The 14,465-nt window shown below is 34.2% G+C and overlaps 1 protein-coding gene across 20 annotated transcripts in view; it reads left to right on the top strand.

Moving 5' to 3' along the window:
* ADGRV1 (adhesion G protein-coupled receptor V1) overlaps positions 1–14,465 on the top strand; it is a 332,117-nt gene that overhangs the window by 77,222 nt on the left and 240,430 nt on the right. For 18 of the 20 annotated variants that reach the window (XR_005603898.1, XR_002273300.2, XR_002273301.2 and 15 more), the window contains 11 exons: positions 188–403; positions 1,239–1,483; positions 1,680–1,861; positions 2,635–3,446; positions 4,684–4,893; positions 9,202–9,332; positions 9,602–9,701; positions 10,611–10,790; positions 12,270–12,433; positions 12,979–13,072; positions 13,673–13,702. Coding sequence is in view for 16 of the 20 variants with exons in the window: in XM_020584155.2 (XP_020439744.2) it covers positions 188–403; positions 1,239–1,483; positions 1,680–1,861; positions 2,635–3,446; positions 4,684–4,893; positions 9,202–9,332; positions 9,602–9,701; positions 10,611–10,790; positions 12,270–12,433; positions 12,979–13,072; positions 13,673–13,702 (2,364 nt within the window). In the remaining 4 variants the exon portion in view is untranslated. The remainder of the gene's footprint in view (positions 1–187; positions 404–1,238; positions 1,484–1,679; positions 1,862–2,634; positions 3,447–4,683; positions 4,894–9,201; positions 9,333–9,601; positions 9,702–10,610; positions 10,791–12,269; positions 12,434–12,978; positions 13,073–13,672; positions 13,703–14,465) is intronic. The other 2 variants (XM_010393029.4, XM_020584156.2) reach the window with 1 other exon arrangement.

The following is a 14,465-nucleotide window of genomic DNA, read 5'->3' as shown; positions in this document are numbered from 1 at the left end:
AAGCAAACAAACCTTTTGTTTTGTGTGGGTCTAATGATAAAGGAAAAGATCCCATAAAAACACAGAGGAATGCATGTATAAGCAAAGAGAAGATGGGTATTACTGATAATGTTCACCACACTGAACCATAAATCATTGATGTTATCTATGTTTTTTTTGCTTTGGGCATTTTCATCTACAAATCTAGGTGAGGACTACAGTGTAGCTTCATCAGATGTTGTCTTACTAGAAGGGGAAACAAGTAAAGCTGTGCCAATTTATATAATTAATGACATCAATCCTGAAGTTGAGGAGTCATTCTATGTTCAGCTGCTGAACCAAACAACAGGAGGAGCCTTACTTGGATCTTTGACGAGGGCAATCATAACTATTGAGGCTTCTGATGACCCATTTGGATCCTTTGGTAAAGGAGTACATATTTTCTTTCTTCTGCTAACATTTTTTTCTGGGGATTTGTGGGGGAGCTGCTACTTGGCAACTGGGTAAAAACATTCAGAAGCAGAAGTGTGGGTGTAGAGAGTAAAGGAAAAGATAAGATAAACTGAATTAAAGATAAGATAAACTGAATTAAAACATATAATAAAGGAGTAATGGCCTTAATACAACAAAAGGCCTTAATATAACAAAAGGATTGAGCCTCTTGGAGGCTCTGATCCATGGCACCAAGCAGTAGAACAAGAGGCAACAGACAGAAACTGATGCCCAGGAAGTTCACCTGAATGTGAGGAAGACCTTCTTTACTGTGCAGGTGATGGTGCACGTTGAACAGGTTGCCCAGAGAGGTTGTGGAGTCTCCTTCAGTGGAAACGTCCAGGAACTGTCTGGACACACTCCTGTGCCATGTGCTCTGGGATGACCCTACTTGAGCAGGGAGCTTGAACCCGATGAACTACAGTGGTCCCTTCCAATCTGACCCATTCTGTGATTTCTACTTAACGTGTTCCAAGTTAAATAGTTTTGATTTATTTCATAGTCTAAGACCTTAGAAACAGTTCATGGTTAACCTCAAACAATGGGGAATAGACTTTTTGGATGAGGGCTTAATTTTCATGCTAATTTTCTCTGTAGATGAAAATATGAGAATTGAAAGTTTGCTTTTAGGTTTAAACCTGATTAAAAGGGATTTACCTGTGCAAGTAAATGCAATCAAGTAAAATAAAACTCTGTACTTTAGGAACTGATATATTTACTTTTGGTTTTATTGTTAATGCACTACATCTCCCTATGGCGTACATCAGTTTTTCAGAATACCGAATTCACTGTGGAGGAGCCTGAATTTGGATCAGTAACCATAAATCTGCCAATAATCCGCAATGCTGGGACACTGGGTAATGTTACTGTTCAGTGGGCAGCTACCATTAATGGACATCCTGCTGCTGATGACTTGCAAGTTGCCATGGGTAATATTACTTTTGCCGCTGGGGAAGCCATTCAGATGTTGCTGTTGGAAATCCTGGCTGATGATGTTCCAGAAGTAGCAGAAGTAAGTAGAGCAGTTATGCCTCTCTTGAACAGTACTAGAGTTTTAACTTGTATAAGAAATGTGTGCAGATCAAAACAAGAAATGTTACGGCAGGAAGCTGCAAAAAGTTCTGATTTTATTTTGCTTGTGATTATTTTTAGAAATGGCAAAAATTGTTTAGCTGCCTTATTTGTTTTTCTTTTTTTTTCTTTTTGAGATTGTCCATGTAGAATTAACTCAGGCCTCCAACGGTGGTGCTATCGGGTTAGATAGCATGGCAAATATTGTTATACCTGCCAATGATAATCCTTATGGCACAGTTTTCTTTCATCAATCCTCATATCGAATTCAGGAGCCACTAGAAAGAAATTTACTTGCAAATATATCAGTCAGGAGAAGGTCTGTATAATATTGACTGATTTTGAATCTCTTTTTTTTTTGTTGTTTTTGTTGTTTTGGTTTGGTTTGTTTTTTTGTTGGGTTTTTTTAAAATATAATTTTAAATGTCATGCCCTTGTATAAGTACTTGCATCAATTTCCTTATCTGCCAACTCTTTTTTCATATACATTGATTTTGAACTACGTCTGCTTGTTAGAAATGTACATAAAGTACTTAAATGTAGTATACATTTGTGGTATGAATTCAGTGTACACTGTGTACTGTTAAATTGTCAAGCCATTTAAAGCTGCAAACCAGCCTGCTCCTGTGATGTGAACTGCAGGACAAAGCGTATCAAATGTTGTTTGATGTAAAACAAAACTAAAAGGAGAACAAAATGAAAAGGAGAACGAAAAGGTTTTGCACATGAAGTATGGTATCCTGATGACACCTCGGAGGAATGATGACAATGCTAGACAGCAGAGGCTTTTTCTTCCTTGACAATCCTAGAAAGACTAAGTTAATTCCCAGAAACAAATGTTTGCAAACATGCACACTTAGCAGACTGCTATCCAAGCTATAAACAATCAAACCTGCTCTCCAAAAAAATGAATTACTCAGTTATTCTGGTATTAGCTTCAAGGGAAGTCACTTTAATCAGCTGTTTGTAACTTTTCAGCAATTCAGAAGGGGTTAGTTAATTTTGTTCATTTTTATTCTTAACCCAGTAACATATAGAATATTAGACATGTTTTACCAGCTAACATAACATTTTTATTTTAATGTCTTTTAGTGGGGGAAGGTTCGGTCAGCTGCAAATATTTTACAGCACTTCTGAGATTGACATCGTAGCTCTTGCCATTGAGCAAGGTGAGGATATACTGGCCTATTATGAGTCTCCTGTACAAGGAATTCCTGACCAGCCATCCAAGACCAGAGTGAATGTGTCAGCAGCAAGTGATCCACTGCATGCCTGTGCAACTCAGTGCCTAAAAGAAAAAGCATGTTCAGCCTTTATATTTTCCAGTGCCTCTGAGATTCCACTCTGCCTTTGGCTGACAACAGAGATCAGCCTATTAACTAATATGTCAGGATTGTGGACCTACAAGAAAAACATCAGCAGTACATCTACTCTGTTTAGCACACAAGCCATTGCTGGAAGTGACTATGAATCTATCACAAGACAGTGGGCCATCATGCAGGAAGGGGAAGAGTTTGCAAATCTCACAGTTACCATACTCCCTGACAGCCTGCCAGAGCTGGATGAAAAATTCGCTATATCCCTGTTGAAGGTTGAACTAATGAATATCTCAGCCAACTTAAAAAATCAACCAACTATCGGACAGCCAAATACTTCCACAGTTATCATAATGATGAATGGGGATGCCTTTGGAGTATTTAAGATCTACAGTGTAAGTCCCAATGCAACAGAGAAAGGTCTGTATATTGAAGTAGAAGAACGCCCTCAGGCCAATGTGCAGCTAATGATACATAGGACAGAAGGCAGCCTGGGACAGGTGGCAGTGGAATGGTGTGTTGTTGGTGGAACTGCTACCCCAGACTTGGATTTTGTCGGAGTTGGTGAGATTCTGGTGTTTGCTGAAGGTGAGGCAAGGTTTTGCACTAGCTTCTCTTGTTTAAAACTAAAGAAAACACAAAACAAACACACACACAGAGACTGAAAAAAAAAAAAAGAATGAAAAGTATAAATATTAAAGTATTTTTTAAGAAATATTGCAGTGTGAATGATAAAAATAACATTTTTACTAAATAACTAAGGAATAATGTTGCTGAAATAGTTGTGGTATCAAAGATAATGAAAATGAGAATCAGGCCTAATTGCTCTTTTGTTTATCTTCAGTCAATACAGTACTAATTTTTGATGAAAGATCTTTTTCGATTCTGAGGTTGTATTGATTTTGTAACAGAACAGAATATTTTAAAAATTTCAAAGAAGAAAAGTCTATGGCAGGCATTATTTGAGCACTGTGCAAGATGAAAAATGTATTTTATATTTTTAAAGTCTGAGATGATTGAACAGTTGTTTTGAAAACAATTTATGGGAGTGTAGTGAAGATTCTAGTGTTCATTTAACTTGCTAAATCATCTGAACTCAAATGAAGGGTTTCCAGGAATGATTTGGAATCTAACATGTAATTATATTAGTGTTTATGAGTTTACAAAATTTATTTTCAAAATACTTTGAAAGGCAATATAACAAAAAATATGTGTATCTGGTAAACTGATACAATTATGAGTATAGGTTATGCACATGCCTTGACCAACAGGATTATGTTGCAAATTGTAATGTATTATAGAGACTGGTAATTGATTTTGTTTGCTGCTTACATTGTCATTCTTTGATATTCCAGAAGACAGGTAACTAATACAATGATAGCCCACTTTATGCATTTCCTGACCCAGTAAATATATAGTCAAATTTCATGTACTTGTGTCTGTATGTGGTTCATCAGAAAATGTATTTACTTGGTAATTCTTTTTACAAGAATTATATTCCCCTTTTCTAATTAAAATTTGAAAGCTGGAGGACTTATAAAGCAAATAAGAATTCTAGGCATTCAGAAATTATGTTAACATTATTAATTTCTACATGGTATATTTAATAATTTGTTAATTACATTGCCTAATATAGCTTTTTGTTAGTAATTGAATAAATTTTCATAATGACATTCAATAACTTCTAGACAGATAAATAACTAAAGATTCTTCATGTCCTTTTCTATATTAGTTAATTATTTACTACTAGAATAGATGATTACATCTTTTTAAAAGGTGATTTTCATGTGAACATGTAAGGATGCATATGTTCTTCTACTTGCAGGTGAAACTAAAAAGATGGTCACACTGACCATTTTAGATGATCCAGAGCCAGAGGATAATGAAAGCATCATAATCAGCCTGGTGCATACTGAAGGAGGGAGTAGGATTCTGCCCAGTTTTGACACTGTCACAGTGGTTATCCTAGCAAGTGACAATGTGGCAGGAATCATTAGCTTCCAGACAGATGGAAGGTCTGTTATTGGTTGTGAAGGTGGGTTCTGTGTGTTGGCCACACTCAGTTTAACATGACCTTCCATCTTTGTGCTTTCTGTTGATAATGATTCAGTGATTATTTCACTGTTCAGAGAATGCCAGCAAAGAATAACCACATACTTAGCACACATTTATTTATATTTTAACTCTTGCAAACATAGCATTTAAAGGAAATCTGTGGAAAAGATGAATAGACCATTTCCAAAACCATTTTATATTTCATCATCTGTTCTTTTCCTTTCTTTTTCTGAAGGTTGTGCCTTGCTTCTATTGGTGTTGCATTTCTAAGCTCCTTTTAGCATTTCTCATTCATTTATGCCATATTCCAGAACTGTATATAACACCCATCATATACACCAATTACTAATCTTAAAATTAATTTTAAATCATCTGGAAAATATTCCTACAGGAAAAAAAAATAGAAAAAAATCTTCCATCTCCTAAAGTTTCTCTTTATATTTTTTATGGTGGATCATTTTAGGAGTGTGACCATCTTGATGTCATCACTTAGTCATGACTTTTGAGAGCGATAAGAATTTGATATCTAGTGTACCAGTGGTTTAAGAGAGCATGTTGCATGTTTTACCTAGGGTTTGGTACAGTTCTGCATAGGACAGTAATAATACAAATGGTGACTGCTTTTGTTAGCCTTCGCTGGAATCGCAGTGTATTGCAGTTTCAAATTTACTGATGTGTAAACTGATGGGTAGAGAAAACTAACAGGACAGAAATTTGCTGTCCAGGAATATGTGCACTGAATTTTCTGTTGGAAGAAAAAGTCTATCTCAAAAGAACATGGTCTGGTTTTTTCCCATAATGAAAGGACACCATAAGCTTTTGGGTTTTATTTAGGTACAGTTTGTGTTCATTCTAGTGTGCCCAATTTCCATCCTTTATTACTCTGCATTAGCGGTTCTGATCTGCCTGACAAGCCAGCTGCAGTCTGGCAGTCTAAGAACAGTTGTTAATGAGCCCAAAAAATTAATACAAACCATCTCATTCCCCAAGGTTACGAAGACGTTATATACTTTCCACTGATTAAATATTATTCATAGCATGCTGAAGCTGAAAGCTTTATTTGGAGCTGAAATACTCTGCTATGTAGAGCACACATATAGTACTATAACTGATTCCAATTCCTTTAGTGTGTGAAAAATAATGCATTGCATTATAGCAAGAAAAAACAGCCAAACTGTTTCGCTTGGATAAAAAAAGGGGATGAGCTAAGGCCTTCCTATGATTTCAGTGGTTTTATTTCACTTTCATTATCAAGTTTTTTATTATGAAAGCAAACATTATCAGACATAAATCCAAATAGTGTTACCTTTTCTATTTATTGTACTATTGAACAGTTTCTGTTAAGCAACTCAATATTATTTTCAAGCTGTGCGTATTATTATTCCTGTGGGGAGGAAAGAGTTAAAAAAATGAAGATTGGTGAGGAAAGAGAAAAATAAGTTTGGTTTAGAATTTTTTTTCGCTTAAAGACCAACCCTGCAGGTGGGAGATGTTAGAAAATAATGAGTGTGAGAAAATTCAGGTATTTGTGTTTGCTCTGGATTGTTGGCTGTCAACTGAAGAGGAATGGAATTTTCTCACAAAAGATAACAGGATGTTGTTAAAGACTTAAAAACTTTTCCCACAGACTTAGATCTCTTTGTAAAGGGGAAAGGGAGTTAAGAAGGCTGGTGAAACACAGCCTGGTGAAGGATTTGTGCATGGTCCAGGCCTTTTGATATGTAACATAGCTCTCAGGCCTGGGCAGTTTTAGCCCTGCTAATATGGAATAAACTTAACAGTGTATATGTCTCTGCTTTAAGAGTTAAATAATGGAATAAATCTTTTCTTCACACTTCAGCTGTGGGTCATGGCTGTCTTGGTGTTACCTGCATATTCAGTTCACAAAATCACCATATTGAGGGCAAGGGCAGCATTTAAGTATAGGCAGAACATGCAACAGTTGTATGGCTATGGCTGAATTAGATGAAAACACACTGCAACAGCTTGAAATAAGGAACAAGAGAAGAATGGATGAGGTCCCCTTCTTCTTCTTGATAAAAGCAGAAATCTAAAGAAAGATTTAAAATGGTAAAATATTACTTTAAAAAAAGACAAAATAGTGAAATTAACCTAATAATACTTTCAATCTTCAGAACTCAATTTGTATTTGTGTTTGTATTTCTTACTGGACAGGAATAACAAATATTTTGGTAAAGCTGGCTGAGCTTTACATGGGTCAGTAACTGGCTGCTGGAGGGTCTTTAAATTGTGATGAATTGTACTTCAGGTTTCCATCTTTGTGCTTGGATTACAGTGTATCAGGATTCTGCATCATAAAGTGTTTTCCAGCCTTCAGTGAAAATTTGTTGTATTATATAATGTTGCATTGAAATAACCTTAATTGTGTGTTCTGTGATGATAGTAAATTATTATTCTGTCAAATATTTATTTGTTTGCAATGGACGTGCAGAATTCTCAAATGGGATAGAACAGATTTCAGGGCAGTGTTAAATGATGTGACAGATTAGCCTGTAAACTGTCAGTCTGTCTTCAGATATCTGACAGTAGAAGCAGAATTCTTACGATGTCAATGAATTTTGAATTCCTTTGTTCTCTTAGAACTAGTGTAGGACAACTTAAAACAAGGCTTAACTGAAGTTTGAAATGGTGAGACTGATAACATACTAATTCTACGTATTGGAAAATTGGTGGATACAATTTTCATATTAATTCTTCACAATTTTTTTTTTCAGTTTATTATATTAAGGTCTTTTTAAGTTTGTTCATATCTCTCTCATTGGTAGCCAATATATTGGCATTTCTCAAATATTTCCTTACCAATCAGGGAACACATCCAGAAAGTGATTAATTGTTTTCTGCCAGTTTTAGATATACAATACTGTCCTGCAATATAATATGCTAAAATAACCAGATAAGCATCCCAGTTTGGTGTTCTTTAAGTTACACAGTCAGTGAGAGTAGCTGTGCTGCTCAATTCTGTTTGCCATGGACTATGAACATAACAACCTAACACCACATCTGCTTTCCCTTTCACAGATACAGCTTAGTGTTTGTCAGTAGGGTGGCTTTTAAGTGTGTACATAACACATGGAATTAGTCCCAGTTTCACAAGAGCAAAAAAAATTCAGTTCAATTTATAGCAATACTAAGAAAGTAATTTTCAGTCAGTTGAGGATGGACTTAAGTTTACATTATTATTTCCAAGCACCTCAAGATTATAAATTTCTGCATATTCATGTCCTTGAAAACTAATTCCACACTGTATATGCTGGAAAACTTCCATTCTGTGAACTGGAAAAATGCTGTTGACATACAGATGGAATACACTTATGTATTATAAATAAACATCTGTCCTCTAATGTGAATGTATTGCATAATTTTACTAATGCTACCTGCTGATCTATTTCATATTAATACAATACATTAATTTTACATACCCATATTTAAAATATTTAATGTTACATCAAATATTTATTTTGTATAAATGTATATAGATATTTAATATGTCATAATTATATAAATTTTCTTAGTTTTTCAAAGCTTTCTAAAGAGTTTACTCTTTAAGTGACCGTTTGGTTAAATATTATAAATGTGGAAAAGATACTATAATTACTTCTTATAGATGCATATTGTCATTTGATACTTATTATCTCTGAAATTATAATCAATTATTAAAAATTAATTTTAAATTATGAAACATCAATGTTTTGTTTCTAAATACTGTCCTTTTAAAATTATGAATTTTTATTCTTCTTCTGGATGTTTTCTAACACTGATAACATTTGTAAATTCAAAGTCACATAAGTGGAACTCGCAGGTAACTACAAGCATTTTTCTGCATGCACTATGTAAAGTCACAAGGCAGTGCAGATATTAGGAACGTGTATATTCCTTGCCAGTTAGCTGCTGTAGAAAACTCTGTGTTAAAGCTGTGTAGACAACATTTATTCAGTGTGTAGTTGACAAACAGATACTGCTCTTCTTTTTGTGCATGTTTTGACAGCAGTTATGCATATGTACCAGGTTCCTTTATATTTTGATAATTCTTTCCAAGCATTAACTAAATTCAGAAAAACCCAGGAGGAAAGAGTTTAGATTTGTGGGGGTTTTGCTTCAATATTAAAAATGAGGGTGTTACGTAACTACTGGAAGCTCACTATTAAAAATATTAAGGTTTTCCAAAAAAAATACTTCAACTGTGATTCATATTTTTGGGTTTTCATTTTAATAGTTGAATTGTAGAAGAGGAAAGCCCAAAATCTTGTGGTTTGTCCTTTGTTCCTAGGAGAACAATTGCAATTCCATATTGTAAGAACGGCCCCAGGACTGGGAAACGTTACTGTTGAGTGGAAGATAGTTGGACATAACGTACAACAAAATTTTGAATACTATTCTGGAATACTCTTTTTTCCTGAGGTAAGTCCATAAGCAAATCTAATGGCTACAAGAGAGTATTGTAATTTGAAGTGAGCTGAGGAAACAAGTATGCTTTTATAGCAGTCTTCTTTCTCTTGATGTGATTAATCTGCAGGGATATATAGTTTTATAGATATATAGATCTATTATAGTTTTCAATATTTTAACTTGACATTTCTTAAAAGTATTGTTTAAAATACATATGATAGAGTGGCATTACTTGTATTCTATACACTAACGACTAATCAGTTTATCAATAAAATTTATAGGGGATATTGAATACAACATTGTATGTTCACTTGCTGGATGACCACATTCCAGAAGAAAAAGAAGTATACCGGATCATCCTATACAACATCAAAACAGAAGGTAATGCAGAACTAGAGCCTGCTATATCTGCTATATCTAAAATTGCCATTTAGTAGTGTAATATTTTTGTGTGTATTAATCCATTTTGGAAGTGTAGGACTAAGAATATTGAAAATGTTGCAAATTATGCAAAATTTATTCACATTTTACTGAAACAGGCTTGATACTTCTGTGTATATAAGTATATATATCATACAGGTGTAATTAAATAAATGGATATTTTAATCTTTGTAAAAAATCTTGTCTATCAAGCTTTCTGATCTGCCCCTGAATTAGAGGAGGTCAGAATATTTTACTCTTTTATTGAAATTATAATGACAAAAGAAGCATGAAACCACATCCCTTCTGAAATACCCTTTGTTAAACAGGAGTTAGTGTCTAAACACCAAACTAACTTGGCATGGGTGGTGTTGCTGATAGGTGCCTTGCCAACTTGCCTTAATAATTTGTTTACTCTTGTAATCCTTCAGGATAAGTATAAATTAATACAGTTATTCATCAAGGCAACACTTGTAGTGATTTCTTAATGGAATGATTGAGAAGTTGAATATAATTTTAACTTTTGTAATGAATTCCTGGAAGAACTTTCTCTTTTATTTTACAATAGAAGTAGTTTAGAAAAGTTAACATTTAACACTGTCTCTTTAGATTATCTTGTTTCTTAATACAGTCTTGAACTCTACACTTATTACACATACAATTCTTGTTGTGATTGAATGTTCCTGTGTTTTCTATAGAATGCAATTACGTATACATTCCACACCAACTTCACTGAGCATGCCATGTGTTTGGTTTGATTTCATTTGCGGTGTTACTGCCTGTCATTTGTACATAGTAATAGCAGTAATGGAAGACAAAACTTTATTTACCTAGCAATTTATTAACTGCAGTCCATTGATTCTTTTGCAGGTGTTTCTCCTTCTGGTGCTGCTGTTTTGGACAGTCAAGGATATGAAGCTGTTCTGACAGTAGAAGCTAGTGATGAACCACATGGAGTACTGAATTTTGCTTCTCCATCCAGGGTAGTTTTACTTCCAGAGGAAAACAAAACAGTTCAGCTTTTTATTAACAGAGAATTTGGATCTCTAGGTTTGTATAACATCTCCAAGAGAATTTAAATTTTGTTTTCAAAATCATTAGACAAATGAAAACCATGACAGGGAGGCTGGAAATTCTGGAAAATCTTGGGTACAATTGATATTTTCAGAACTTCTAGGCCCCTTACTGCAGGCTTGGAAACTAAGTTTTTGTTAAAAGTGAAGCTATAGCATTTAATTCCATAGCAAGGGGTCTGGGAGCTGTGGCATAGCTAGTTGACTGTTACGGTTGTACTTTTATGTCTAATAAATCTGTCTTGAAGTGTTAGTCTGTCCAGAAGAAATAAAAAACATGAGAAAAGGATCTTGTATGGAATTATCATTCCCACAGTATCTCCTCTATAAACTTCCAGAATCTGACAGTTTAGGAATATCCCATGGAAAAATTTGCCTCTGAATTCAGTTTATGCCTCCTCTAAGAATTCTGTATCTCTTTTTGGTTCAGTTTGTACTTTCAAAATGAAATTAAGTGGTACTAACTTCAGTAATATATTGTGTGCCAAAATATTTTCTTGTGTTTGTTTCCTGAGTATTTTTACTTTCATTGAGAGATAACATGCATAGTCAAGTTCTCTTTAAATTTTTAGACTATAGTTAGACCTCAGTGGTAATTTCTCTTAGTTTCTTTTATCTACTTTGAGGTGAAGTGATCAGTTGAAACAAGCATTCAAGATCTGGACACACTACAAATCTGAAGAGGAATTTTAATGACATTTCTGTGTTTCCCATTTCTTTTTTAATGTCAATCAGTATTTAAATTACCTTTCAGACACTACTTAGGAAACAATTTATTCTAAGTATCCATTGTAAATGTAAAATCTCTCAGTTGAACTCCATCATTATTTATTATAACTAAGTTTCTTTTATACCTGATGTTTTATTTCGTACAGACTAGCTTTGAATTTCATTTGTCATTTTATCTCCAGGATCACTCTCTTTAAATTTACAGCTTGACTTACTCTGGCAGATTAGTGAGATGTGGCTTTATTATTAAAAAAATGTCTAGCTTTTCCTTTAGTAAAATTTATCAGTGTGTCCCCTAATTTTTATTCTCTATCAACATCTATGTCAGTCTTTCTGGGAAGGAAACTACATTTAGCACTGTCCTTAGAGCCTTTTGTAGAAATCGGTCATTCCTGAAACGCTCTATTTCCCTTGACACCAAACCTGGTATTAATAATACATTAGATATCCCAGGAATGTAATGTAATATTTGCACTCCACAGCACCTCAAATATATGATTACATTGGTTTCTAATGCTTTCTGAGTCCTGTGGTGTTGGACAAATCATTAAAGTCTGGACTGAAAGAAATAAGTCCCATTGGCTCCAGATTAATGTTTTAATCCTTCTGGTTTGCAGTTACGCTTTTCATTTTATCAATGAGCATTTAATCTCTTTTCTTTGTCTATTCTAGTGAGCATTGCATAAGAATTGAAAAAAGTGGATATTTTTGGTCACATTTTAAACAGGTGCTATCAATATTACATATGCCACAGTTCAAGGATTGGTCTCCTTAAGTAATCAGACAGAGGGGACCTTGGCTGAACCAGGAGCTGATTATGTAGCTGTTTCTGACTCAGTGATTTTGGAAGAAGGAGAAACATCAGCTGCCATAAATGTAACTATTCTAGAGGTAAACTTTATATCCTTTCACTCTATACTTATCTGTATGACAACTGAAAAGGAATATTGGGGGACCTGAAGCTTGCAAGCTATATTACTTGAAGCTATCGATTTTATTGTAAGTTAGAAAGACTGGTTTTGTCTTTAATGATAAAAACACAGAGGACACATAATAACAGAAAACAGTGCTACTTACAGTTAAATGAAATTTAACTCTCTCATTAATAATTTATTTTCTGATATTCAGACCAGTGTAAATCATTGCTACAGGCTCTTACTTTATCACTGGTTGCTATTTGCGCCTTTAAAATTGAGCAGAAATTTATTCGCATCTAGTTCAGTGTCACCACAGTCTTTTCCATTAAATACAATGTCTTGCTTCATAATTCATTCAAGATAAAACATTTTTTATAAAAGTGTTGAGGAAAATGGAAACATAAATTAATTCTAGTGTTGCTATAAGGTTTGAGACTTCTAGTGTGTGGCTTTTTAGCAAATTCTGTGACTGTTTCTTAAGAAAATGAAAAGAGGATATACTGGATTTGTGTTTTGTAGGATGACGTACCAGAAGTGCAAGAATTCTTCTTGGTTAATTTAACTTCAGTGGAACTTATCATGAACCATTCAACTTCTTCCCTACCTAGGCTGGGTAAAACAACTTACAAACAATTAAGTTTAATTTTATTTTTATATAAATTGAATGCACATTATATTACTCTGGCGTATCATTATTCCACTTGCCACTTCCCAACTAGGGTGTTCTGCAACACTGTAGAACATCAAACATAGTCATTATTACTCTGGCTTCTTACTTTTTAAAGCCCTGTAAAAATTATAAGACAATTTTCATAGAGGAGTTATTTAGTAATTACCAGTTGGAGAACACAGTTACCTCAAAAGTTGCATTGGCAATGTATGTTAATGTGATTTTATTTCCAAGTACATGATGGAAACAAGTATGTACAAAGAATTCAAGTAGTTCCTTTGCTCACTCTTTTAAAAGTGTCTTTTTATTATTCTTCATCAGATTTACTTTTAGGAGTCATGATCTACTGTATTCCTACTCTTCCACAGAACTTCATTTATTGTTTGCTTACTTAGGTCCTCATTCTGCTTCTGAACTCAGCAGCATAGCTGCCATTGTCTTTAAAGACAGTTGGGTTATCCTGTGGCACCAGTTGCTAATTATGCTGATTATTTCTAACATCTTCTATGACTCTTTTTCCCTTTCTTTGCACGCGTATTGAAGTGACAGAGTTAATTCGTTACAGACTGAAAGGTAACTTGCAAGCCTGATTGACGATGTGTAGACACTGAGCTATGATTACTTGAGTTTAAAATTTAAAACATAAAAAGAGTAACATTAAAGTATGAAGGATTTTCTGAGTTAAATTGTTCTGAGTGCAGTATAGTCTTACCTTCTGCCATAAGGGGTTAGCAGTCTGAATCATGACCATTTGACGCTGATATATTTAGGATGATCAGATAATAGCTTTAATCTATGAGGCAAAAATTTTTCCTCATTATAAAATGTCACAATTAATTCTGTTATCAGACTATTTTCTAATCTTGTTTTCCCTTTTGTGTATTTTCTTTGGTATGATTGAGGATTCAAATCCTTGTCAGTGCAGTGCATTTGTTTAGGATTTAGCAATCCCATACCCCATAGAAAATCTTTAATATAATTCTAGGTGTCTAATATTGAAAGTGATATTGAAGGTGTTCTGCACATGATACTGATGTGCAGTTAATCTTATGCATCTGTAATATATCGTAAATGCTGTCCCTGTCATAGCCATGTGCATGTAATATGTGGTGTAGGTTGCTTTTGCTTCATCCCATCCTTTAGAAAAGGTGGAAGGAAAGGCCCAACTCTAATACAAAAGTGCAAGGAATTAAGAAAATCTTGATACTTGAGAATGAGGAAAGAAAAATGAGAAAACTTCATAGATAAAAGAAAGACTTAAGATGGAGTAAAATGGCAGGAGGGCATCAGAGGAGAGGAAGGATGCCAAATATGAAATAAAGGGTCTGATGTTGAA

The sequence above is a fragment of the Corvus cornix genome, chromosome Z, assembly GCF_000738735.6.
Source record: "Corvus cornix cornix isolate S_Up_H32 chromosome Z, ASM73873v5, whole genome shotgun sequence".
In the NCBI taxonomy this organism is placed as follows: domain Eukaryota; kingdom Metazoa; phylum Chordata; class Aves; order Passeriformes; family Corvidae; genus Corvus; species Corvus cornix.
Note: the sequence above shows the minus strand (reverse complement) of the source record. Positions and strands in the feature narration are given on the sequence as shown.